At 47.3% G+C, this 21,073-nt stretch overlaps 1 protein-coding gene across 1 annotated transcript in view; it reads left to right on the top strand.

Annotated features, from left to right (window-relative positions):
* LINS1 (lines homolog 1) overlaps nucleotides 1-6,357 on the top strand; it is a 134,283-nt gene extending 127,926 nt beyond the window's left edge. The window contains exons 8-9 of the mRNA XM_063925670.1: nucleotides 3,675-3,861; nucleotides 4,112-6,357. Of these exons, the coding sequence (XP_063781740.1) occupies nucleotides 3,675-3,861; nucleotides 4,112-4,928 (1,004 nt within the window). The 3' untranslated portion in view covers nucleotides 4,929-6,357. The remainder of the gene's footprint in view (nucleotides 1-3,674; nucleotides 3,862-4,111) is intronic.
* The last annotated feature ends 14,716 nt before the right edge of the window (nucleotides 6,358-21,073 follow it).

Raw genomic sequence — 21,073 nt, forward strand, 5'->3', positions numbered from 1 at the left:
ACGGCTGACAGCGAGGGTTTTCAACGACCCGCGGGGCCGCTCATCGCTCGGCGGTGGCATGCACAATTAGCGATTAAGTAAACAACGTCGATCAGGAAGGGTTAAAATGAGCGACTTGGTTTAATTTATTGCTAAGTGTGTACCCATCTTAAGTTTACTTCTTTTGACATCTCAGTCTTCAAATGTGTGATCCATTTCAGAACCATTCGCTGTTAAAGGGCAACCACAGCCTAAAGGGCCCCATACACTAGACCGATAATGCCCGTTTTCAGCCCAATTCGGCCTGATATATTGGGTGAAATCGGGCATTTTTGGTGTGCTTTCCCCACCGATCCGATGCGCGTTCCCATGTGCATTCGATCGGATCCCGCAGTAAATGGATGGGAAAGTAAAAGATACATCGTATGCAAAAAAAAAAACTGCATACGATATATCTAATACTATCCTGCCAACGGGGAGGCTGCCGGGAGTGTGGAGGAAATCTTATACGACATGACGGACCATCATGTCGTATAAGTGTACGGGGGCCCTTATGTTTTAGAAAAGCCACGCCACCCAAACTTCTCAGCTGCTAGAAGTAAAAGAGTGGCAAGACTTGAGGAGACTTCAGAGGAAGTACAAGCAGGCATGCAGCCACTCGAGAGAGAGCAAATCCCTCAATGCAAGGTTAGTTTGCCAATCTGCTGATGCTGCTAGACATGTAGCATCCAGGGCCATGGAGTCTCCAGCTGCAAGACAAACACGTCAGTCAGCCGATGCTGCTAGATATGCATCCTCGAGAGCCATGGAGTCTCCAGCAGCAACACAAATGTGACAATCTGCTAATGCCGCAAGAACTGCTTGCCCATCATCTGTACACTTTCCACCCACCCCAGTAAACACATGCTCACCCACCATTCAGCCCACACAGTCTGTCCTATCAGAACTCTTTTAAAAAAAAAAGTATGAATTTCACACGCACTTCTTCACCTTTATTATCTATTTTTATATGTATTATGGTACATAACATGTTGGCATGTATTAATATTCAACAGTAATGTTATGATATACTGACGTGCTGTTGCATCATGTAAACTTCAGAGTCAGGTGGAGGAAATGTTATCCTGTTACTGTATACAACTGGGTCAGTGGCGTAACTAGACATTTTTCTTCCCCAAGCCAAAACATTCTCTGGTAGCCCCCCCATCTCCCATAATTGCCACTAGTAAAGTGATGAATCTGCGCGTGCTGCAAAAAAGGGTGTGGCCTTGCTGACATGGGTGCAGCTTTGCATAAAGGGGCGTGGCATTGCAGGAAAAGACTACCGTATACCCTAGTTTTGCAACCTGCACGCCCAGATGTTGGCCACCACAGGAAAAAAAAAATAATCCTGATTCATGCCCCTTACATTATTTGTCATTTTGCCCAGTATACATTGTGCCACATACTGCAGTGGCCCTTAGACATTATGCCACACACAATGCCCATGACACAATATGCCACACACCGTAATGCTCCCGACACATTATGCCACACACCGTAATGCCTGTGACACATTATGCCACACGCTGCAATGTCCGTGATAAATTATGCCACACACCGCAATGCCCATTACACATTAAGCCCTACAGTAAGGCTTCTAACTACTTTTAAACTAGATACGAAAAAAGAAAGAATGGGAGCGCTGGATGAATCCAATATGTATTTTTTATTAAAATATTGTTATATCAACCACATAAAAATACAGTGCATGAACTAGCCTAAAAATAATGAACAATTAATAATGTATAAATGTACATTATTAATTGTTCATTATTTTTAGGCTAGTTCATGCACTGTATTTTTATGTGGTTGATATAACAATATTTTAATAAAAAATACATATTGGATTCATCCAGCGCTCCCATTCTTTCTTTTTTCGTATCCATTTTGATCTATTGTTGGGGCAGCCCGCCCACAACTGGTGAGCAGCCGTCTGAATCCAACCAGATATAGTGTGTGTACTGTAGAGCGCCAATCTTTTGTATATACTTTTAAACTACCTGCTCATTGCCAGGGGTTTCATGCTCTTGGTTCCATGCACGGTGCCAGGGGTTTCCATGCTCAGAGTGTTATGCTCGTTGCCAGGGGGTAATATTCATTGCCAGGGATTTCATGCACTGGGTGTCATGCTCGTTGCTAGGGGGTAATGCTTGGTGCCAGGGATTTCATGAGCTGGGAGTTGTGTTTGTTACCAGGGGTAATGCTTGTGGCTAGGGCTGTGCTCCCAGTGCCAGATAAAAATATACCCCCATAGCGCCAGAAACACATATGCCCCCAGTGACACACATGCCCCACAGTACGAGATACACATATGCCCCCAGTGCCAAATATGCCCCCCAAGTTCCAGGTACACACCCACCCCCCGCTGCTGTGCGGGAAGGAGCAGTCTGCGAGTCCAGGAAGGAGCTGGAGAGCACAGCGCGCGCCTCTCCTGTGTCTCCAGCGGCGTGTTTGTCAAATAAAGTGCCGGTTTGTGAGCCAATCAGAGTTTGCAGATCGGCTGCTGCGGCTCCTGATTGGCTGCCGGTCCGCGAGCTCTGATTGACACACGTACCGGCATTTCCTTTGACAGATACTCCGCCGCCGGAGACACAAGAGAGGCGCGCGCTGTGCCCTCCGGCTCCTTCCCAAACTCACAGCAGCAATCAGTGGCGGCGCCCCCGCAGCCCTGCGCCTCTGCAGGGGTAGGAGTTACGCCACTGGTATGGGTCATTAGGTCGATCACACTTAGGTCGACAGTCATTAGGTTGATCACTATTGGTCGACATGGTCACTAGGTCGACATGAACAAGATCAACATTTTTGGGTGTCGTTTTCTGTGTAAAGTGACGGGGAACCCCAATTAGTGCACCGTGTTCCCTCGCAATGCTCGCTTTGTTCACTATTCTTCGGGCAAGGTTACTATTCCCAGTCGTAGTCCACATGGATCGTAAAGTATGAAAAAGTTCCAGATATGAAAAAAAAAGTGAAAAACTCAATGTTGACCTTGTTCATGTCGACCTTATAACCATGTCGACCATTAGTGGTCGACCTAATGACCGTATCCCATACAATACATAAGCTGGGCATACACTATACAATTATCTGATTGGTTGTAATGAAAATCTGTTAGTGGATGAGGCAAATGACAATCAATTATTTACTCCCAAACACTGGTAAATGGACAAAACCTGTTGACAAATTGGTATGAAGGACATCCTGTGTGACCTTTTGCACACTTGGATACATCAGGAAGAACATACTTAAACATACTTACTGAAGAGGATGAAGGGAGCATTGAAACATTGAGTTCTGATGTGTTTAGTAAAGGTAAACACAAGATAAGCAGGATTGTTATAACATCCAGCTTCAATCCCTGGGCTCTTCTAGGTGTGTTTATAGCAAGTTTAGACACAAACTATATATAGATCCTTAATGCATACAGACATATTGGACAGTAGTTAAGTTCATATGGGGAAACAATTACAATATGTGTGGCTGATTCCCAATTTTTTATATTTTTATTTTTTTTAAACTGCTTAAATTCTAAGAGTATTTCTACTTCAGAGCTAAGTATCATTGATGTGTCACGCCAACAGCCAGACAAACACTACAGGGGTGCCGGAGAGGAATATGGTGATTATCGCCAGGTAAGGAATGTTATGTCATTGCAGGTCATGCTGATGTTGTGATGGACCTGCACACTGTCATGGCTGGCATATTGGATTTTCTAAGGCATCATCTTAAGTGGAAGGATCCGGTGCACACTTGTGAATGGGTGTCCCTTACCTTCATAGAACAGGATGATGACATGTTGGAAGTAGCAAAGTGTTTGCTCCAGATGTACCTCCACCATTCAAGGTAAGCATAGTCTGTCTATTGCCTTACAGCAAATTCTTATTTTTGTGGTCCTGGAGATGATGATTTTAGTTACTGTATATAGCACGAGGCTGTGAAGCCGTAAGTCTGTTTTTTTTCTTTTTTTCAATATAGTTTCTCACATTTTCTAGACATTGCACTAGTGAGTAAAGCGGCTCACACATACCCTGTAATCAGACTAGCTGCAGTTTAGAACACAACTAGCTTCTCATAGGTTTAATTTCTCTTTCAGCCTTCGGTCATGTCCTTCTGAAACTGATAAAGGAGTCACAAGCTGTCCTTCACATCAATGCGGTACCAACCCTCACTGTATCTTTCTGTTCCTGCTTAGTAATGTTTTGTTTGATGCTTCTGTCCTGCTGGACTTTCTCATCTCCTCAGAGACCTGCTTTCTGGAATACTTGGTCAGGTATCTGAAACTGTTGAAGGAAGACTGGCCTCTATTCTGCCTAACTTGCACTTTTTTTGATGAGTCCATGTCTCTCCGGTCACATACCTTATCTAGTATCCCTGTCTGTTCTGCGCAAGAGCAGTCAGCAGGCATGTTGCCAGTCCAAGGAGAATGCACTAGCCTTCCAAATCTGCACACCTCTACTACATTGGTCCTTAGTCCTCCTGCCTCTGGTCCAAATGATAATTCCAGGCCTTCAACACCTCCTAGCCTGTCTGGCTGTGAAAGCTCATCCTCTCAGAGTGCCCTACAGCGCCTTGTAGCATATGACAGCTCTGAAGAGTCTGAATCAGAATATGCAGAGAGTAATTGCTCTGTCACCATACACAGTGCTGGGGCTGACAGCAGAGATATAGATAAACACATGGAGAGACTAGGGCTGCGAGCAGGCCACCCAGCATTCCTGTCCACACCACCAGCAAGTGCACAAGCCAGAAGCAACACCAGTCAGAACACAAGCACCCAACAGAAATCAGCACAGTGTTTGGAAGATCTTCGAGAAGCCATTTGCAGACTGCACAGAAAGAAGCTGTTCCCCTATAACCCTTCTGCATTGTTAAGACTTCTCACAAACGTCGGTATTCTCAGCAAAGCGTAACATAGTAGATATGGCCACCCTGAATAACGAGCGACTGCAAAATAAGATTCTTCTTTATGTGTTCAAATGGGATGTAATTACATTGCTGGCGGTCAGGATACAGACGCCGGAATCCCAACCACTGAAAATGACGCCAGCTGGAATCCTGGCTAACAGGCTATCACTACTCGTGGGTGTCCACGACACCCATAGAGTGGGAATAGATAGAGTGCCCATATTATCCCTTTTACCTGGGACGCTCATAGATTACACAGGTTCTGTGGCTGGCTGACCTCAATCCTACAATTCAGCTGGTTTTAATCAGCCACAGAACCTGTGTAATCCATGAGCGTCCCAGGTAAAAGGGATAATATGGTCAATCTAGAATAGAACCTGTGGTGGTGAGTCACCGAGCCTGCAAGGGGCTTCATTGCACTTGTCCCCTAGCGGCCGGGATCCCATACCCAACGCGTTAAAATAGGGGAAAAGAGCGGTACTCTAAAATGGCGGCGTTTACAGGGTATGCAGTCAGTGTCATCCACCAAGGACACAGGACTGCTCGAACATCAAAGGACCATTCTTTAGCAGTTCTTGTGTGGGTTAATTTCTTCGGTGATATACAAATATAATGCAAAGCTGAATCAAATAAGGCAGCGACATGGTTTCATGTTTAGCAACCCCAAAGACAGTTCCTTTACCTGTAAGAATAATAAACAAAAATATATGTTCCAAGGGATTTCTGAAATCTGCAGCTACATATTATTCCGTGCTTACTCCAGGTTTGCACAGTGTAAGCAGTCATTTTATGGCATGACCTGTATACATGAGAGAATATAATTTGCCTCACACCTCAGTAATGTCACAAGTTCCTAGCTAATCAGTGGGCTTCTTAGAACTGTTAGCTCATTGCTCAAAGTGGCCGCCTATACTGTGTTCAGCTGATGAAACACTAACACTTCACATCACCATCGAAACGATGGAACCAAGTCTCAAGGACCGAGAGATGCACGCTACACCTAGTGAAGGAAGGTCATGTTGTGTGAGGCTGAAGCAATACACTTGTATTAGGTAGGTCATAAACTGCATACACATTGCTTTCAGTCTGTTGCCTGTACAGTCACACTGTTTGTGTATAGCAGTATCTTGTGCCGGGAGTAGGAGAACAAGGATCACATGTCAATAATACAGACTTCCAGGAATTCTTATTTAAACATGGCTGGTAACTTATCTAATTATATATGATACGATCACATGCAAAAATAAGCAAATGGGTAAAGTATATGGTTACAGATCCAGAGATGTTGGGCGGGGGAAACCTGTCAATCTTTCCATCCTTAATGCTGAATAAGAATGTGGAGGCGAAGTATTGTGAGATTCTCTAACAGTGGCCAGAGAATACACTGTTCTGTTATCGAATGGTTGCTGAAATAAAGATATCCATTTAAGATTTCGTACCTGTATTGGCTTGTGTGATATTACAGTAGTGAGAATGGCTTTTACCTGTTGATCTTACTCTCAGTCAATCCACATGGTGGATGGGGATCAGTACTAAATGCCGCCGGCCGGAATCCCGGCGGTCGAAATACCGACGCCGGAATCCCGACCACACAATCCCGACAGGGGTGGCGAGCGGAACGCAGCCCCTTGCGGGCTCGCCACGCTGCGGGCACGGTGCCTCGCTACGCTCGGCAGACTATTATATTCTCCTTCTATGGGTGTCGTGGACACCCACGGAGGGAGAATATGTCGGGATTGTGGCGGTCGGGATTCCGGCGTCGGTATTTCGACCGCCGGGATTCCGGCCGGCGGCATCTTGACCGCATCCCGGTGGATGAAAGCAGATTGGGGGGCCATTATTTTGTAGTGTTTCCCATATGGTAAGTCACTGGCAAACAGCAGAGGCTGGGGCCAAATGACATATATATGCTCCGTCATTATTAAAGCATGTTACTTGAAGGTATTGCTGTGGACTCTATCAAGCCTTTGATAATTACCATTTATATTTCCCAAGAGATGCAGTTTTAGGTCAGATGAATGTCACACGTTCAGCCTATGTTTGTTGTTCTCCTTCAGCTGAACAATGTCTCCAAACTTCTTATCAGTGGGAGGTTAAAGAATGTTCTGTGCAACAAATTCCTCAGTGCTCCCACTGGCCAGTGCAACAGATCAGTCGCTGCTCTCGCAGTGGGACAGGCTCATAGTAATCACCCTCACACTTTAATACTTTATCAGTTTGTGGGCAGGGATTATGGATTATATATACAATCTTTAGTTGCAAAAAGTACAGCAAAGACTCAAACGCAATGGACCGTTTTGGAATGCTTGATGCACCAGTATCTGTATTGTGAAACTGAAATAAAGGTGGTCTGTGTAGATAAAGCTCACTCGTTGCATTGTGTTACATGTTTGTTTTGCAGTGACAAAGATTTTCTCCTTGTCGATGTCCTTTACAAAGCTGAGACCTTGGCTTTTCTTTACTTGCCTAGATGTATTTGTGCACTTCTAGCTTATAAAGTGATCTGCAGCAGTGGTTCTCTCACAAGTCCTGAGCTGCACAGTTCTACTGTCACAGATGTTACTGACTCATGTTTCCTGGCCAGAGGTTTGTGCAAGACTCCAATTTCTTCATTAATCTTGCAAAATGAGTCTGTGCTGTAGCTGTAAAGCATTGTGTAGCATAAATATACATTTTATAACAGAAGTTACGGTAGACTTACCGTTGATAACTCTGTTTCTCTAAAGTCCTTAGTATCCACAGGATATACATTGGGTTGTAGGTGGCATTAGAGGATCGGGCACCAAACGGTTAACGCTTTTGGTGCTCCCAGCATGCATTGGTCCAGCCTCCCTATAACATCACCTCCTGGCCCAGACAATTCAGTTTTGTCATAAAGACCAGGTAGTACCAAGATCAGAGCGAGAAGAACACACACACTTCCATACCAGAAGGAAGGAGTTAGTGTTTAGATTCTCAAATCGGGTGCATCAGGATGGGTTCCCTGTGGATACTGTGAACTTTGGAGAAACAGATTAGCAACGGTAAGTCTACCATAACTTGTTTTCTCCTTCAGGGTCCACAGTAGTATCCACAGGCTATACATTGGGATGTCCCAAAGCAGTAATTAAGAGAGGGGAATCCCACGCCCAAATGCAGCATCCGGAGAGGCAAAGATATCACAAGGCATAATATCTGATAACTGTATTTAAGGATGACCATGTGGCTGCCTTACAGAGTTGCCCAGCTGAGGCACCACGGTAGGCTGCCCATGAAGGACCTACTGAAAGGATAGAATGGGTAGACACATTACACGGGATAGGGAGATCGGTTTGAGAGTATGCTTCTAAGATAGTCATCCGAAGCCATCTAGGCAATGTTTGCTTATTGGCAGGCCATCCTCTCTTATGAAATCCATATAGCACAAAGAGAGCGTCTGTTTTCTGATGGCATTGGATCCACGTCGATCCTTCGCGCACAAACTACGTCCATTGAAGCATCTCCCACAGAGAGATCCGGCGTTTGAAAAGCCGGAACTATTTTATTTATTAGCAGTTTCTTATATAGAGCAGCATATTCTGCTGCGCTTTACAATCGGAACAACAGTAATATAACAAAACTGGGTAAAAAACAGACAGAGGTAGAAAGGCCCTGCTTGCAAGCTTACAATCTATAGGGAAATAGGCATTGATACACAAGGATAGATGCTACCTATTGCATAACGGTCCACCAGATTGCTAGGTTTTTAATTGGTTGTATGATATGATCACCCAGCAGTGTTGGCTCAGGGTCAGAGAGTAAAGAAAGACAAGATATGTGATGTTGTGTGTACTGTACAGAGAGGATGTCATTTGATAGGGAAGCACTGAAGGTTATGTGGGTGGGTCTGGAATTTGATAGGCTTGTCTGAAGAGGTCAGTTTTTAGGGAACATTTAAAGGTTTGGAGACTAGAGGTGAGTCTTATTGTGCATGGGAGGGCATTCCACAGAGTGGGTGAAGCCCGGATAAAGTCCTGTAATTTTGATTTTGAAAAAGTAATGCGTGTGGATGAGAGACGCAGATCTTGGGGGTAATTCTGAGTTGATCGCAGCAGCAAGTTTGTAGCAATTGGGCAAAACCATGTGCACTGCAGGGGGGCAGATATAACATGTGCAGAGAGAGTTAGATTTGGGTGGGTTATTTTGTTTCTGTGCAGGGTAGATACTGGCTGCTTTATTTTTACACTGCAATTTAGATTTCAGTTTGCATACACCCCACCCAAATCTAACTCTCTCTGCACGTTATATCTGCTCCCCCTGCAGTGCACATTGTTTTGCCCAACTGCTAACAAATTTCCTGCTGCGATCAACTCAGACTTAGGCCCCTTGTGCAGAGCAGAGAGGTCGGGTAGGGAGATATTTTGAGATGAGTGAAGAGATGTATGTTGGTGCAGTTTGGTTAATAGCCTTGTGTGTAAGTAAAAGTATTTTATATGTAATATGGTAGACTACCGGTAACCAATGGAGGGACTGACAGAGGGGATCTGCAGATGAACGTCTAGCGAGGAAGATCAGCCTCGCAGCTGCATTCAAAATGGATTGTAGTGGTGAGAGCCTATGTTTGGGGAGACCATTACAATAATCAAGGCAGGAGATAATGAGAGCATGGATTAGAGTTTTCTGCGGTGGGCTCTACAAGGATAGATATTGGGGTGTAGAGTAGGATCTTGATCCGAAGCACCAACAGGCTCAAAAGCTTTGACCTTCCCAAGATGAATAGCGCCGCCTCCTATATCACCCCGCCTCCGTGCACAGGAGCTCAGTTTGTAGTTGGTGCTTGCAGTGCAACAGGAAGAGCTGCTCACAGCAGCTCTAGAAAAAGCTTTTTCTGAGGAAAAAAGAAGACTACAAGGGCTGCAGCAGAGGCACAGATTGTATTGGATGTCAGTAGACATTGCCTGCTGCAGCTCCATCTCTCCCGCAGCGGCGCTGTACACTCCCGTACCCTGGTTGCCGGGTACCTACAGCAGGAGGCTCCGGTTTTCTTCCAAGTTAGTCATACACGGCTGGGGCTCTCCAGGATCGCGTGGCCGCCCTTCGGGAGGAGGTAAGTGGGTCCCACTCGCGGGACCCGCACTTTATCGCGATCCGGCGCGGCCAGTGGGAGGCGGGCCATGCGCGCTGGCGGTGGACACTGGCAGTACAGGCTATCCCACTAGATCACCAGGGCATGGGTGCAGGTCAGGTTTTCTCTCTAAACCTTTTTACAAGTACCCCGCAGTACCCGGTGGTTTTGCCAGCAGAGGGGATAAAGCTTAGACCTGGAGCCCCTCCCCCAGCCCCAGGGCGCCATTTCCCGCAAATGTTCCCGCCCTGGAGCTGCATATCTGTCTCTCCCTCACTCCCTGTCAGTGTCTGGGCGCCATTAGCTCTCAGCTTCACTGTTCCGAAGGACTGCTTGGGCAAATCCTCCTGTCTAAAGCCGCCTGGTTGTCAGTACTGTGACTTTACATGACACTTAAGTATTCTACCTGCCTTTTTAGATAGTGCTAGTTAAGAGAGTGCATTTAGTCAGGGTTTTCTAGTACAATTACCCTGTGATATACATCCAGTTCTTACTGTGCAGTGTTATATCTATTGACATATATATATATATATAAAAATAGTTCAGTGCAGTATTATTGTTAGTAATAACCTCTGCATTGTACAAACTGTGACTATCTGTGTGTGTCCATTACGTGTATTTCACTCAACTTGCTATCCCTATATTCTATAACCTGAGGGGGTTTGGTGCGTCAGGTTTTATATTGATATAGGATTTTCACAAAGATATACTTTAATATGTATTTTTCTCTGTGATTTTAGTCACTATATCTCTCCTTTATCTCTGCTAGTGCTGACTACACTGCGCAGGGGTTTGGGTAAGAGGTATTGTGCTGCTGCCAATTGTAGTGTTAGCTGATACTGCAAGTTATATCATGTCTGCTGAGGGTTACGGTTCTGGGGCTGAACACACTGCCGGTGTTGCTGAAGCCACAGATATCTATGAGGAATATATAGCAGCTGTGGGCTCTGGTTCTGGGGGCTTCTGGCCCCGCAGTGGGATTGTAGCCACGGGGTTACATAATGACCCACCGTGGGCTACTTTCTCCACGCTTCTACATATGCTAGTTACTAAACTAACCCCCCTATGGGACCTCCTATGCCGGTGCAACCGTGTGTGGTCCCCGCAGCTAACCCGCCGTGGGCGGATAATTTGTTTGCTCAATTGAAGAAGTTGAACCAGTCCTTGACTACTAAAAAGTCTGACCCTTGCTCGCCTAAGACCAAGGGGTCCTCTAAGCGAGCTCTTATCTCCTCACAATCCACTGCTGTCACTGACACCTCGTCTGATGAAGATGGCGCTTACACTGACCCCACAGATTCTGACACAGATACTGCTGATGGGGAGGGTAGTTCACATGTGGATGTTCCTGATCTTTCGGAGGCTATTAAGTTGATTTTACAGATTACGGATGACTCCGAGCCATCCGTCCCTCCTAAGAAACCAGATAGGTTCAAGCGTCAGAAGGTGGTTAAACAAGTTTTACCTCACTCTGACCACCTAGTGGAGATACGTCAGGAACCCTGGGGAAACCAGTTTGTGCCTCAGAAGAAGATGCTGGCTCGCTATCCCCTCGCGCCAGAGCTGTCTAAAAATTGGGAAACGCCTCCTCCAATAGACTCACATGTGGCTAGGATGGTGGTTTCCTCAGCTGTACCTGTTACTACTGTCACGTCTCTAAAAGAGCCTACGGCTAAAAGTGTGGAGGGTTGTCTGAAAGCGATTTACACCATCACGGTTGCTGCACAAAGGCCCTCTACTGCAGCAACACTGCAGGGGCTATTGAAGCATGGGCCCTAGAGTTGGAAGCTGAAATCTCTTCAGACCATGCTAGACAATGCTTGTCATATATTGTCACAGCTTCTCACTATATTAAAGAGGCGGCTTCTGATGCCGGTATTCTAGCAGCCAAGGCCTCTACTACATCAGGCCTGGCTCGCCGGCTATTGTGGCTGAGATCCTGGTCTGTGGATCTGGACTCAAGAAAAACCCTGGAGGTACTCCCTTTCAAGGGAGATATTCTGTTTGGGGAAGACTTAAATGAGATAGTGGCTGACTTGGCTACTGCCAAAACTGCCTGTCTGCCAAGTACCGCTCCTTCTCTGTCGAAGGCTAAAGGTACTTCATTTCGCCCCTTTCGTCCTTCAGGTAAAGCAAAAGGTCAGGCGTACAACAAGCAGGCCCGCACTTCCAAACCTGGTAAGCCGAAGCCCAAGAGAGCCTGGGATGCCCATCTGCCAGCGTCCAAGACGGATAAGCCTGCCGCATGACGGGGCGGGCTTCCCCCTGGGGGATCCCAGGGTGGGGAGCCGGCTTCTAGGGTATACCCAGGAATGGTTGAAGACCACTTCAGATGCCTGGGTACGGGAAGTCGTCACTCGAGGTTACGCCATAGCCTTCAAAAACCGACCCCCTCATCTATTTTGCCCGACAGACGCCCCGTTGGACCAGACAAAGGCAAACACTCTACATTTGGTGGTACAGACCCTCCTGGATACAGGAGTCGTGGTACAGGTTCCTCTTGCTAAGAGGGGCCGGGGGTACTATTCTCCGCTGTTTCTAGTCCCGAAACCAAACGGGTCCTCTCGGCCCATTCTCAATCTCAAAGCATTGAACAGGTTTGTGAAAGTTTCCAAGTTACGTATGGAAACCCTTCGCTGTATAGTTCTGGCCTTGGAATTACATGGTCTCCCTGGGCATACGGGATGCTTACCTGCATATTCCTATAGCAGTGTCACATCAGCAATACCTGAGGTTTGCGATTGGCAACCTCCATTACCAGTTTCGGGCGTTACCTTTTGGTTTAACTACGGCTCCGCGAGTCTTCACCAAAGTTATGGCGGTGATGACGGCGGTACTCCGCCGTCAAAGGGTCAGGATACTGCCATATCTGGACGATTTGTTAATCCTGGCAAATTACCCAGATATTCTCCTACGTCATCTGGATATGACTGTCCAGTTTCTACAAGCCCACGGGTGGCTCATCAACTGGAAGAAATCCTCCCTGGTCCCTGCTCAGAGCATGGTGCACCTGGGGGCGCTATTGGACACTCACAACCAGTGGTTGTTCTTGTCTCAGGAGAAAGTCCTGAAGCTTCAGGACAGGATTCGTTGCTTCCTTTCTCGTCCGCAAGTGTCGATACATTCGGGAATGCAGGTGCTGGGCCTCATGGTATCAGCATTCGACATGGTGGAGTGGTGCTCAAATTCATTCTCGTCCCCTCCAGAGGCTGATTCTAGCCAAGTGGGATGGCCTGCCCCACCGGATCAGGTCTCACATGATCTCATTGACTCCGGAGGTCCGTCTGTCGCTGCACTGGTGGCTCCAGGACCAATGATTGTACAGGGGCCGTCCCTTCTGGATATCCAACTGGGTCCTGTTGACGACAGATGCCAGTCTCAGCAACACTCCCTTCAGGGTCGGTGGACCAAAGAGGAATCTATCCTCTCGATCAACATTCTGGAATTGCGGGCGGTCTTCAATGCTTTGACCCTGGCCCAGTATTTAATTCAGAACCGTCCTGCTCAAGTACAGTCGGACAATGCCACCACAGTGGCTTATATAAATCATCAAGGCGGCACTCAAAGCCTTTTGGCAATGAAGGAAGTCTCACAGATTCTACATTGGGCTGAACGCCATCTACCGGCCATATCGGTAATATTCATTACGGGAGTCCTGATTTGGGAAGCGGACTTTCTCAGTCATCAGGACGTGCATGCCGGTGAGTGGAGCCTCCATCCAGAAGTGTTTCAACTCCTAGTAGAGAAGTGGGGCCTTCCAGACGTAGATCTGATGGCGTCTCAACACAATCACAAGGTTCCGGTCTTTGGAACAAGGACAAGGGATCCTCAAGCAGCATTCGTCGATGCGCTGGCGGTGCCGTGGAGGTTTCGGCTGCCGTACGTGTTCCCTCCGGTGTCACTCCTGCCCAGGGTAATTCGGAAGTTCAAGCAAGAAAAAGGAATTCTGCTTCTCATAGCTCCAGCATGGCCCAGACGGCACTGGTTTTCAGACCTGCAGGGCCTATGGTCGGTGCGTCCAATTCTACTTCTACAACGCCCAGACCTCCTCGTTCAGGGACCCTGTGTCTACCAGCACCTAGCCCGGCTGTCTTTGACGGCGTGGCTCTTGAAGCCTCCATCTTGAGGACTAAAGGGTTTTCTGAGGCGGTCATTCAAACTATGTTGCGGGCCCAGAAACTGGCATTCTTACTTTGTTTGGTGCGCATCTAACGATTATGACGCTTCCAAGTTTAGTATAGCCAAGTTGTTGGCCTTTCTTCAGCAGGGCCTGGACTTAGGCCTGCGTCTGGCCTCCCTCAAGGTTCAAATATCTGCCTTGTCGGTGTGGTTTCTGAGAAAAATTGCGACCTTACCTGATGTACATACCTTTACTCAGGGTGTGTTGTGTATCCAACCTCCCTATGTCCCACCTGTGGCTTCTTGGAACTTGTTGGTGGGTTTGGAGGCGTTACAAGAGTCTCCGTTTGAACCTCTTGTTTCAGCTGATCTCAAGTGGCTTTCCCTTAAGGTGGTGTTTCTGCTGGCTATTGCTTCAGCTAGAAGAGTGTCGGATTTAGGTGCCTTGTCTTGTAGTTCCCCATATCTGATGTTTCACCATGACCGGGTGGTTCTTAGGACTCGTTCCTGTTATTTACCTAAGGTGGTTTCTTCGTTCCACCTTACCCAGGAGATTTCCGGTACTTGTTTCTCCTGATCTGTCTCCCAAAGAGCGGTCTTTGGATGTGGTACGGGCTCTCCGTATCTATGTGAAGAGAACTGCTTCTGTTAGGAAATCTGATTCTCTCTTTATTCTGTTTGGATTTCACAAATGGGGCTGGCCTGCTCACAAGCAGACTTTGGCCAGATGGATTAGAATGGTGATTGCACATGCTTATGTGAGGGCTGTTCTGTCAGCTCCTGCTCACATTACGGCCCATTCTACTCGGTCTGTTGGACCTTCTTGGGCGGCCCGCTGTGGTGCGACCCTTGAACAATTGTGCAAGGCAGCTACTTGGTCCTCAGTGAACACGTTCATTAGGTTCTATGCCTTCAATACCGCCGCTTCCCAGGATGCTTCCTTTGGACGCCGGGTTCTTGTGCCCGCTACAGTGCGTCCCCTCCCATAAGGAACTGCTTTAGGACATCCCCAATGTCTATCCTTGTGGAGCCCAGTGTACCCCGCAGCAGAAAACGAGTTTTATGGTAAGAACTTAACAAAGGTAACTCTTTCTGCGAGGTACACTGGGCTCCACAAGGCGCCCACCCTAACGCACTTAACTTTTTTGGGTTGGTATGGCATTAGCCGCTGACACTTCTCCTGTCGGGAGTGTGTGGGGTTTGTGGCAACTGGCAGTTGTCGTCTCTTTTACTTGCTACTGCATTGGGCTGGTTAACAAAACTGAGCTCCTGTGCACGGAGGGGACGCTATGCATCTTGGGAAGAAGGTCAAAGCTTTTGAGCCTGTTGGTGCTTTGGATCAAGATCCTACTCTATACCCAATGTCTATCCTTGTGGAGCCTAGTGTACCTCGTAGAAAGAGTTTTAACAAAGGTTAGTTCTTACCATAAAACTCGTTTTTACTGTGTCTTGTGTAAGATATGGTCATATTTTGGATATGTTTCTTAGATGTATGTGAAATGATCTTGAGAGATTGAATGTGGGGAACAAAGGATAGTTCAGAATCAAGAATGACACCTAGGCAGCGAGCTTGTGGGGTAGGGATGACTGCCGAGTTATCAACAGTGATAGAGATATCAGGTTGGTAACTACTATTGGCTGGTGGAAATATAATTAATTCTGTTTTGGAAATATTAAGTTTGAGGTGGTGAGATGTCATCGAAGATGAAATGGCCGAAAGGCATGCAGTGACAATGCCCAATACAGATGGTGACAAATCTGGGGAGGATAGGTCGATTCGAGTATCATCTGTATTCAGATGGTACTGAAATCCAAGAGAGTTGATTAGTTTGCCAAGAGATGTAGTATAGATAGAGAAAAGCAGAGGACCTAAGACTGAGCCTTGCGGTTCTTCAACTGAGACTACTCCAACTATTTCTTCATTAAAGTGGAACTTTGAGACCACCTTCTATTCTCCCTGGGGAATTTGCTTCAATTGTCCTTGTAGGAAAGTACATTCCCTCCGTAAGCCTGCGCAAACAAAGCCCTCCATCACCTGGCCGCCAGCATATCTCACACAGAGCAAAAACACCCAGACTCTGCTACTTGTGCTGGGTGACTTCAACAGGACCAACCTAAGCCAGGAACTACCAAAGGGAAGGGCGCACCCTGGATCATTGCTACACCACCCCCAAGTCGAGTTTCTCTGAAAAAAGACTTTTGTTAGGTTTATTATTTTCAGGGAGACCTGCTGGCAACAGGCTCCCTACATCGTGGGACTGAGGGGAGAGAAGCAGACCTACTTCTGTGAGTTTCAAGGCTCTGCTTCTTAGGCTACAGGACACCATTAGCTCCTGAGGGTCTGATCGCTAGGTACGCCTAGATACACGTTCCTGGAGCCTGCCGTCACCCCTCTTGCAGAGCCAGAAGTCAGAAGTTGGGTGAGTAGAGGAAGATCAGAAGACTTCAGTGACGGCTTCGAGGTACCGCGCTGCGCGCCATGCTCCCACACACACAGCGGCACTTCAAGGTGCAGGGCGAGGGGGGGGGGGGTGCCCTGGGCAGCATAAATCCTCATTTAAGTAACTGTCAAAAGTGGTATATAGTGCCTGGGCACTGAATCTAAACCCCCACCAGTATAAATATTTGAAAAATAGCAGGGCTGAAGTGCACCGTTAAGGGGGCGTGGCTTAGCCCTCACAGCTCTCATCAGCGCCATTTTCTCTCACAGAGCTGCAGCGACGCTGGTCCTGTCCTCCTACACTGCTGTACAAGTAACAGGGTGCAAAACGGAGGGGGGGGGGGGGGGGGGGGATGGGACAGTTAATTTGGTGCTGGTTTAATAATAATAAAAGTGCTAACAGGTCTGAGGCATTGTATAAAATGTTTCAGTACCGGGATAGGTGCTGGGTTGTGAGCTGGCAAACTCTCTCTGTGTTTCTCTGACAGGCTTTACTGTGGGTCTGTCCCCTATATGCCCAGTGTGTTTGTGGTGTCGGTACACGTGTCGGCATGTCTGAGGCCGAGTGCTCTTCCCAGGAGGAGGCTGGATTAGGGAAAGAAACGACTGTGGGAGTGACCCTGATGCCTGATTGGGTAAATGTTTTGAGTGCTTTGAATGCAAATGTGGCTCTATTAAATAAGAGATTGGATAAGTCCGAGTCTCAGACCCAGGCATGGAAGAAATCCGTGGAGGATGTGTTGTCACAAGTTCAGACCCCCTCGGGTCACAAAAGCGTTCTTTTACCCAGATAGCAGATACAGATACCGACACGGACTCTGACTCCAGTGTCGACTATAGTGATGCCAGATTAAATCCAAAACTGGCTAAAAGCATTCAGTACATGACTGTGGCGATAAGACGTGTTACATATCACGGAGGACCCTGCTGTTCCTGATACAAGGGTGTTTATGTTTAAAGGAAAGAAACCTGAGGTAACGTTTCCTCCCTCTCATGAACTGAACGCTCTTTTTGAAAAGGTTTGGGAAAATCCTGACAAGAAGTTTCAGATTCCCAAGAGAATTCTGGTGGCATATCCGTTCCCCTCTGGGGATAGGGAAAAGTGGGAGTCAACCCCCACTGTGGACAAAGCTCTGTCACGGCTGTCCAAAAAGGTGGCGCTTCCGTCTCCTGCCACGGCAGCCCTAAAAGAACCTGCGGATCGTAAGCGAGAAAATACATTGAAATCCATTTATGTCACTACGGGTACGCTACTCAGACCTGCCGCTGCTTCGGCGTGGGTGAGTAGTGCTATTGAAAAGTGGGCAGATAACTTGTCATCTAAGTTAGATACCCTGGATAGGGATAACATTCTTTTGACTCTGGGTCATATCAGGGATATGCTGCAGCCTACCTTAGGGAAGCTGCGAGGGACATTGGCCTTTTGGGATCAAGAGCCAATGCTATGGCAGTCTCAGCTAGGAGAGCATTGTGGATTCATCAATGGAATGCTGACTCTAAGAAGGCTATGGAGTCTCTGCCGTATAAAGGTGGTGTCTTGTTTGGTGACGGCCTGGTATCTACGGCTACCACAGGCAAGTCATCTTTTTTTACCTTATGTTCCTGCACAACAAAAGAAAACGCACCAATAGCAGATGCAGTCCATTCGGCCCAATAAATATAAAAAAGGACGAGGGTCTTCCTTCCTTGCTTCTAGAGGAAGACGAAAGGGAAAAAGGTCACCGGCTGTGGCTGGTTCCCAAGAGCAGAAGTCCTCTCTGGCTTCTACCAAATCCACTGCATGATGCTGGGACTGACTCCTCTGCGGGAGTCCGCACCAGTGGGGGCACGTCTCCGACTCTTCAGTCATTTCTGGGTTCGTTCGACCTTAGACTCATGGGTATTAGAAATAGTGTCCCAAGGGTACAAGCTGGAATTTCAAGACGTGCCCCCTCGACGATTGTTCAAATCAGCCTTACCAGTTTCTCTTCCGGACAGGGAGGTGGTATGCGGTGCTATACAAAAACTATGTCAAAATCAAGTCATTGTCATGGTGCCCCACATCACAACAGGGACAAGGCTTTTATTCGAGCCTGTTCGTGGTCCCGAAGACAGACGGCTCGGTCAGACCTATTCTGAACTTAAAATCCCTCAATTTCTATCTAAAAAAATTCAAATTCAAGATGGAGTCTCTCCGGGCAGTAATCTCCAGTCTGGAGGAAGGGGATTTTATGGTGTCGGTCGACATAAAGGATGCCTACTTACACGTCCCCATATATCCTCCACATCAGGCTTACCTGAGGTTTTCCGTTCAGGATTGTCATTACCAATTTCAGACGTTGCCGTTTGGTCTGTCCACGGCTCCGAGGGTTTTCACCAAAGTTATGGCGGAAATGATGGTTCTCCTGCGCGAGCAAGGAGTCACAATTATCCCGTACTTGGACTATCTCCTGATAAAAGAGAGGTCCAAGGAACAATTACTGCAGAGCGTGACGCTCTCCCTGACAATTCTACAACAACATGGTTGGCTCCTAAACTTGCCAAAATCACAGTTGGTTCCGACGACAAGACTGTCGTTCTTGGGTATGATTCTGGACACGGAATTACAGAGAGGTTTTCTTCCAGTGGAAAAGGCTCTGGAAATTCAGAACCTGGTCAAACAGATTCTGAAGCCAGCAATAGTGTTGATTCATCAATGCACTCGGTTGCTAGGGAAGATGGTGGCGGCCTACGAGGCCATTCAGTTTGACAGATTCCATGCCAGGAGTGTTTCAGTGGGACCTGTTGGACAAATGGTCCGGATCATGCACATGCACCGACCAATAATCCTGTCTTCCAAAACCAGAATCGCACTCCTGTGGTGACTGCACAGCTCTCTCCTCCTAGGAGGGACGCAGATTCGGGATCCAGGACTGGATCCTGGTGACCACGGATGCGAGTCTCCGAGGCTGGGGTGCAGTCACACAGGGGGAAAATTTCCAGGGAAAATGGTCAAGCCAGGAAGCTTGTCTACACATAAACATTCTGAAGTTAAGGGCCATTTACAACGACATTCTACAAGCGGAACATCTTCTTCTTTGCAATCTGCCCGTCTTGATTCAGTCGGACAACATAACAGCAGTGGCGTACGTAAACCGCCAGGGCGGAACGAAGAGCAGAGGGGCAATGGCAGAAGCCACAAAAGTTTTCTGCTGAGCGGAAAGGCATGTAAGCACTCTGTCAGCGGTCTTCATTCCAGGTGTAAACAACTGGGACGCAGACTTCCTCAGCAGACATGATCTCCATCCGGGAGATTGGGGTCTTCATTAAGAGGTCTTTGCAGAAGTGACAAGTCGTTGGGGAATTCCTCAAATAGACATGATGGCGTCTCACCTCAACAAAAAACTCCCGAGATATTGTTCCAGGTCGAGGGACCCTCAAGCAATAGCAATGGACGCCCTAGTGACACATGTGTGTTTCGGTTGGTATATGTGTTCCCTCCGATTCCACTCATTCCAAAAGTGATAAAGATCATAAGAAGAACAAGGGTTCAGGCAATCCTCATTGTTCCAGACTGGCCAAGGAGGGCTTGGTATCCAGATCTTCAGGAACTGCTCATAGGAGATCCCTGGCCTCTTCCTCTACGAGAGGATCTGTTACAGCAGGGGCCGTGCGTGTGCCAAGACTTACCGCGGCTTTGTTTGACAGCTTGGAGGTTAAGCGCAGGATCCTAGCCCGAAAGGGTATTCCCAGTGCAGTAATTACCACACTGCTTCAGGCTAGAAAAGAAGTAACGGCGAATCATTATCACCTTATTAAGAGAAAATGTGCGTCTTGGTGTGAATCCAAGAGGCTCGTACGGAAGAATTTCAGCTGGGCCGTTTTCTCCATTTCCTGCAAGAAGGGGTGAATGCGGGCCTAAAGTTAGGCTCAATTAAAGTACAAATTTCGGCCTTGTCAATTTTCTTTCAAAAATAATTGGCTTCCCTTCCGGAAGTTCAGACTTTCGTGAAAAGCGTACTGCACATCCAACCTCCCTTTGTGCCCCCGGTGGCACCATGGGATCTTAACGTGGTGTTGCGGTTCCTGCAATCTCATTGGTTTGAACCTTTACGTAAGGTAGAGTTGAAATTCGTCACTTGGAAAGTGATCATGCTGTTGGCCTCTGCAAGGCGGGTGTCTGAATTGGCGGCTTTGTCTCACAAGAGCCCCTATTTAATCTTCCATGAATTTCTGCCTAAAGTGGTGTCATCGTTTCACATGAACCAACCTATTGTGGTGCCAGTGGCTACTGACTCCTTTGAGGAATCGAAGTCTCTAGATGTGGTCAGAGCTTTGAAAATTTTTGTAACCAGAACGGCTCAGATTAGGAAAACAGAGGCTCTGTTTGTCCTGTATGATCCCAACAAGATTGGGGCTCCTGCTTCCAAGCAGACTATTGCACGCTGGATCTGTAATACGATTCGGCAAGCTCATTCTACAGCTGGATTGCCGTTACCGATATCGGTGAAGGCCCATTCTACCAGAAAGGTGGGCTCATCCTGGGCGGC

The sequence above is a fragment of the Pseudophryne corroboree genome, chromosome 6 (assembly GCF_028390025.1).
Source record: "Pseudophryne corroboree isolate aPseCor3 chromosome 6, aPseCor3.hap2, whole genome shotgun sequence".
Lineage (NCBI taxonomy): Eukaryota > Metazoa > Chordata > Amphibia > Anura > Myobatrachidae > Pseudophryne > Pseudophryne corroboree.